At 37.3% G+C, this 6,897-nt stretch overlaps 1 protein-coding gene across 1 annotated transcript in view; it reads left to right on the top strand.

Annotated features, from left to right (window-relative positions):
- The window catches only part of ADAMTS18 (ADAM metallopeptidase with thrombospondin type 1 motif, 18), an 80,103-nt gene that overhangs the window by 33,601 nt on the left and 39,605 nt on the right, over positions 1-6,897 (top strand). The window contains exons 5-9 of the mRNA XM_010144918.1: positions 514-713; positions 1,450-1,533; positions 2,381-2,540; positions 3,185-3,290; positions 6,487-6,624. Coding sequence (XP_010143220.1) covers positions 514-713; positions 1,450-1,533; positions 2,381-2,540; positions 3,185-3,290; positions 6,487-6,624 — 688 coding nt within the window. The remainder of the gene's footprint in view (positions 1-513; positions 714-1,449; positions 1,534-2,380; positions 2,541-3,184; positions 3,291-6,486; positions 6,625-6,897) is intronic.

The following is a 6,897-nucleotide window of genomic DNA, read 5'->3' as shown; positions in this document are numbered from 1 at the left end:
CAGGAATAATCTCAGTGGCAAATTCACATAGAAGGCTAATGTCAATCACAATAGCAGGCTGGCAGGAGTCTTACTTGTGGTGTGTGTCTGCTTTCTGTACTGGCGGTGGACATCTGTTGTGGAAAGGACTTTTTTACCAACTGCTATGTAAGTAGCATATGCCAAATATCTCAGCAAGTTATCAAAAGGACAGGAAAAATGTAGATATTCTGTTAAAAATTCTGTGTGTATTTTTTGCCGCAGATGCTACCATTTTATTAGATTAATTCCTTATTTTAAACTGCTTATTACCTACGACTGTGGTTCTCCCAATCCCTTCTCTCCCTGTAGCCATCCTTCCCTCAGGAATGATTCAGGTATTTTTTAATAAATATACAAGAACTTCGCCATAAGTATTAAATCACATGCTATAAAAATAATCTAAGGCTCTAAACTTGTGATACTTCGTTTTCTGATGAAACTGTTCATGGGTGATCTGATCCCTTTCCAAAACGGAGGTTTTTTTTCTTTTAGATGCACCTAAGCCACCAACAGAAGAAACATACATTCGCTCAGATGAATATGGGACATCTGCAAGATTCAAAAGATCATCTGCTAAAATTCAGAAAAATGGAAGTCTAAATGTTGAAACCCTTGTTGTGGCAGATAAAAAAATGTTGGAGAAACATGGCAAGGAAAATGTAACAACGTACATCTTAACGGTTATGAATATGGTAAGATGTGCTGTAATTGCAGAATGTTTCGCTGTGGAATGTTGTTATATCAGAATAGGATCTTTCATTAGACAATCAGTGGTACCAAAAAGAGCAGGGTTACCTTATGCAAGCCATTCTTCAAGCCTCATCTAATGTATTAGCTATGTCAAAAAGCTCTTCAAAAATACATCCCTAGATTATCACAGCTCTGGCAACAGTACTGTAGGGTGGGAAAAAAATTGGAAAATATTTAAAATCTTAAAACTTTAAACTGTTCTTCTGTAGTACAAAAAGGCAGATACTCTGAAACTGAAATTTTCATTTAGTATCCTGAAGCTTAGTCTGTTTTGTCTGATATCTCTCCTTGAAAAAAAAAATTATTTGAGAAAGCACAGATTTATTTTGAGAAAAATAATGTAATTTAACTAGAAATGTTTTCCTTTGTGGCTTTACTCTTCAGTTTAGTACTACAAAATTTAAACTTGAGCCTTGAACTTGATTACACTTCATCCGAGAGACCAAAAACAGAACAAAGCCCACTGAAATAAATAGAAGTTTTTCAAGTTTTTTGAGTAAGTGGAGTGGTTTGGGGCACAATTGTTCTGGATTAAACTCTTTTGAATTAATCCTACAAGGTACATAACTATTAATTCTTAGTGAAAGTTGAAGCCCAATGCAATAACTCAGGGCACGTTTGGTCTATTAAAAAATATTATATATGTAGATGATATTTCCTCTTCAATAATCATTGCAGGTCTCCAGTCTGTTTAAAGATGGAACAATTGGAAGTGATATAAACATTATCATTGTGAGCCTTCTTCTTTTGGAACAAGAGCCTGTAAGTTGTGTCCCAGTTTTTTGTGGTACGCTTCATTTGCTTCTGTTCACAGGGAGCGCCGGGCATTCCCATGTTACATTCATGAACTTTCATTAGAGTTTTCTTAAGACATAAAGCATGAGAAGAAGGTAAAAATCCCAAACCTTCAAAATAGCACATTCTGCATTTCACTGCTTCTCAGGTTTTGATACCAAAAATCTTAATTTCATATAAATGTTCTTCAGAGATTTTGAAGTGCTTCCAGTAGGATAAAACTTAACAATTTCCAGCATTTTCTGGAAGGCAGATGGCTGGAATGAGAAATCTACTTAAGAAGTATTTGAATAAATAAAAAGATATTGAACTGGACTTTCCAGGGTGTGATGATCAGAAGGAGGAAGGAGTCAAAAGTCCCAAACTGAAGTTAGCATGTGAACAAAAGGTGGAAGTGGCACCAATTCTTTTGGCAAGTGTGCCGAGACAAAAGACGACAAAATCTCTTTTGATGAGAAGAAATTTGTGATGGGTTGATCTGTTTGGATAATACTTTTCCTCCAAAAAAATCTTCAAACATTTTAATCACGAGATTAAAAATTATTTCATATTCAGCTTTGTCAGGAATCAAATATATTGGTACTCTGTAATTCCAACCACTGACTTTGAAAATATCTGTGTCTGGGGAGAAGTGCAATTTTATTTTACAGTTGTAACAGATTCACTCATCAACTGAGTCGGTCATTGCAGACAGTGAACGTGGAATACACGTTTATGTAGAACAAATATCCCTTAACCAACTCTTATTCTTTCAATCACCTTTCTCAAGTACTGATGGAAGCACCTTATTTCTGTGTCTGTGAAATATCTACAGGGTGGATTACTGATTAACCACCATGCGGACCAGTCACTGAACAGCTTTTGTCAATGGCAGTCGGCTCTGGTTGGAAAGAATGGAAAGCGCCATGACCATGCCATCTTGCTTACTGGTTTTGATATCTGCTCCTGGAAAAATGAGCCCTGTGATACTTTAGGTACGGTATGAGAACACATTCTGATAAACTTATGCATGTCAACAACAGCATCTTGATTCATGGACACTGAAATGTTTTCAAATAAAAAAGTCCATTTTTGCACATAATGTTAGCCCCCTTGAAGAGGAAAGAACGCTATTGTTTTTACATATATTTCTTTGAAGTACCTAGAAAAAAAAGAGTATTACCGGTATCACTGCCCCAGAAAAAAGTGGCAAAATAAGCTATGTGAAGTCATCCTTTTGGGTTGTCACCTTTTCAGGGAATATTTTTGAATATTTCTGAGCCACTCATTTTTTCTTCTTTTTGTGACTACTTGCCCTTTTTGAATGGGATTCCTCCCTAATCTGGAAGCAGTAAAGGCAAGGGAGGTGGCGGGGGTGGGGCGGTAAGGATGTGTGTGTGAAGAATAACCTTTAGAAGTAAAGTGTATTTTGGGAGTTTAGGTTTGATTTATGCTTCTTATACAGGAGTCTCTTTATTGTCAAATAAAAGTCTGCTGTAGTTCCTCCATGATAAATCTGGTGAAGTAGACAACCATCTTCATGCACCACAATAGACTGGCTTATTAGGACCAGTGCAGATTATGTATGTATTTGGAATTCTGTAGAGGAACAAGCTATTCTACTGCTTCCTTCCTTCAGGATTTGCACCTATCAGTGGCATGTGCAGCAAATACCGTAGTTGCACCATTAATGAAGATACAGGCCTTGGACTGGCTTTTACAATTGCTCATGAATCTGGACACAAGTAAGTTAAATTAGTCTTACATACTTCTTCTATAAATAAATATGTAAGTGAATGGAAACATAGCACCAGTTAAAATAAATCAGTTAAATATGGATCATTTATAGAGAGCTATAGAATGATTAGAATATATAGAATGTATTAGAATATATAGAACATCCAGATAATTAATGGCCTTGTTAAATATCATCTCTTCCACAATCATAAAATAACCACTGTGGGATTTTGTTTGACTTTGCTGCCATAGGTGGAAGGACCTTACTCAGATTCAGGTACCTCAAAACTGTTTCTAATTTGACAGGAAGCTATAGGCAGTTTTAGACCCAACCGAGTCAAGACTATTCACTCAGAGGTGTGTCCTTTCACATGAAATGGTGAATCAGCTGCCCAGGGTTCCTTCCTTTTTTTGACGTTTTATATATTCCAGGTGATAAACAAAACAAACAGTAAAATCTGCCAACAACAGTCTACAAAGTTTCCCACATTGCTACTGTGTTCTGGTAGGCAAATTGCTTCTAGGATCAGCGTGGTTGCTCCAAAACCAGAAAGGACACTGCAGTTTACAGTATGGAGAAGTGATCTCTTGGAGCCTCTTAGAGGTCTCTTTCCCAGAAGACCCAGTGTTTCATAGGATCTGGGAGCCCTTCATTCCATTCTTTTCCTTTGTTCCTTCCTGTCCTTTGTTCTCTCAAGCTATTTAAAGCATGATTTGGCTAAAAACAACCTTTCTAGTGGTTTCTGCCCTTCTGTATCTGTATCCACTGGATTTCTATTTGATTTCTATGATAGTAAGATGTAATTTTCCTAAGCACCTGTTTTCTCCTGAACAAAATCAGTAATAATCTCCTATGGAGCTTCAGCTATTCTCTGAATTGTTGAATTAAACCTAAAGAAGATGATTAGGTTTTGCTTTCCTGTTTTTTTCCCAAATAATTTTGAATTACTTTTCCACAAGTTTTTGTGTGTTTTAAATTTCCAATTTTAAATAGCTCACGCTGGAGCCTGTCTAAACACTGGCAGTATAGAAGAAGAGTTTCTGTATGTGGCACAAACCTGAAATCAAGGGTCAGATAAAGCATGGGCACAGGATCTTTCTTTTGTGCAGCAACATTACTGCACGGAACATCTTTGAAAAGCAGTCGTACTGTATTCTGCTGTTTGACCAAAGCTTGAATCCTCCTGATTCTGCGTGACTGAATCAGGACTATTTGGTTTTCATTGTACAAATATTCTCTACAGTATATACTATGACCTAATGTCTACACGAGTGACCCTTTCACAGGTTTCTGTACATCTGAAGGGAAACAGGGAATTAAAGAATAATCCACAATGTGGGAATTGTGCCAATGCTTTCAATGGGACCAAACATGTAAAATTTATATTGTTTGATCCTCCTTTCGCACTAGTGCAATTTCACTGACCTCAGTACATTTTTAATGCCCTTCGATCAGTATTAGGAGAGAGTCAGGCCCATAGCACATTTTTCAAGAATTATCAGCTTTAGTCTCTAATGCTCTTCCTTTTTATTGTATTTGCTTTAAGTGACTATGCTTGGAAATTTCTTAATGTTGGTGGGTTTTTTTTCTTTTTCATCACTGCCTTTGATTCTCATATTATTTAGCCTTTCTTTGGTATACTTCCATACTCCTGTCTAACAAAATGGATATTATCTTCTGGAAAAAATCTGTGCCAGGTACAAAATGTCTTTATTATCATTTGTTTCGTATTCATGTTCCTGAGACTATGCAGTATGTGATGTAAGACAACAGAATTCAGTTTCTGTGTAGCTTCAGTTCTTACACATTTTTATGGTTTTCTTGAAGTAGTTTGTGTTTTTACCTGAAAGCTTAACAGTTTCCTCGGGAATTCAGAGCCCATTGTGTCAGTGGGTGTATAAACTGTGGATTCTTTGGCTGCAACACTTGTGAACAAAGTATTTTATAAAGGACTCTAAAATACTAACTTGGGACAATTTTGTCCATTTATAGAAGGAACCATATATTTTAGCAAGTTTTGGAGCCTCAGCTGGTGGCAACACATGCAGTGACTCCGATGAGCCTGCAATGATTTGTAACAGCAGAGGATCGAGTCCCGTAAATTGATATACCCTACACATGCACAGATTACATTCATAAAGTTGCCAATATATGACAATGTTGAAGTAACAGATTACGCAATTTCTATTCAAAAGACATTGAAATTCACAAACGTCCCGTACAGCGAGTAAATATGAAACAGTGAAAGGAATACAGCCATAAGCTTCACATAATTTTATCACTTTTAACATGGTTTTCATTATTCCTTATTATTCATTATATTGCTCTAGCACTTGTCCTAGTGCTTTCACTAGGGCCCCATGATGCTGCAGACCAAGCCAATAAGAAGTGGTATTCCCACTAAGGAGGTTATAGTCTAGACAAAGTAAGTGGCAATGTACAATGAAGGCGAGGAAAAGAAAGTGATTGCCTGAGATAATATAGCTAGTTAGAAAAATTAGAAAAAGAGTCTTACTTTTATATTCATGCCTTGTGTTCCATTCATTCAATCCCACTTCTTTTGTTACAGATTGAATGCAGCTATGTAGTTCTTCCCTCCTATTAGGAGGACAGTTACATTATATTCTCACAGCTGTGTGACATTGGTATTTCCCTGGATTCAGATCTTCACCCCCTTTCTATTAACAGCCAATATCACTGGGCAAAGAAAGGCTCAGAATGCAGGCATGTTTTAAGCTGATAGATTTATAGGCAAGTACAAGTGTGACTGAACACAAGATTGACTACTTCCATCCCTCTCACCACAGAACTCTTCTCCTTCGGGAAAGAGAATTGGTTAAACTGTAGAACTTCTGACAGTCTGCAGCTCTAGTACTTACATGCCAGTGTCTTGTCATTAGCTCACACAGCAGAGCTCCGGTGCATCACCAGTATGGGTCTGTCTTGAAACTTGACCACCTCATCAGACAAGTGTATGATGACAGTAATATTTGAGTGCACTTAACTGAAGCTTGTTTCATACTAATAGTCATTTGTATGGTTCTTGAAGGGATGGTTTTCATCCCTTTGGAATAAAAGAGATGAATTCCACAGTCCCTGTGGAGTCAAGAATAGAGCTGTCACTCAGAAAGTGTTTCTTCTGCCCCAGATTTTACTTCTTATTAAAGCTCTATTTTCACTCTCACACCTGATTCTCTTTTCAGCTTTGGTATGATTCATGATGGAGAAGGAAATCCTTGTAGAAAAGCTGAGGGTAATATTATGTCTCCTACACTCACAGGAAACAATGGAGTGTTTTCTTGGTCTGTATGCAGCAGGCAGTATCTCAACAAATTTCTCAGGTAGGTCAGATATAAACCTGGGCTGGTGCCAGGGAATGTATCTTTAGTAACTGGGCTTGACTTCTTGAATAGACATAAAAATTACTTAAGTGTGAAATTCACCTCTTTTAAAATGCGCTCAAACCAATGTGCTATTGGAGCCCACACACTTGGACTTACGCATTGTATAGGTGGAACAGCATATAAGTGGTTTTGCCCTGCCTCGTTTCAGAAGAATTTCACCTTCCATGAATACCCTGCCATAATGACTGGCATGTCATTCTTTCCCAGGCA

Source organism: Buceros rhinoceros, unplaced genomic scaffold (assembly GCF_000710305.1).
Source record: "Buceros rhinoceros silvestris isolate BGI_N320 unplaced genomic scaffold, ASM71030v1 scaffold7531, whole genome shotgun sequence".
Taxonomy (NCBI): Eukaryota; Metazoa; Chordata; class Aves; order Bucerotiformes; family Bucerotidae; genus Buceros; species Buceros rhinoceros.
The sequence above is the reverse complement of the archived record's forward strand: the minus strand, read 5'-3'. Positions and strand labels throughout refer to the sequence as shown.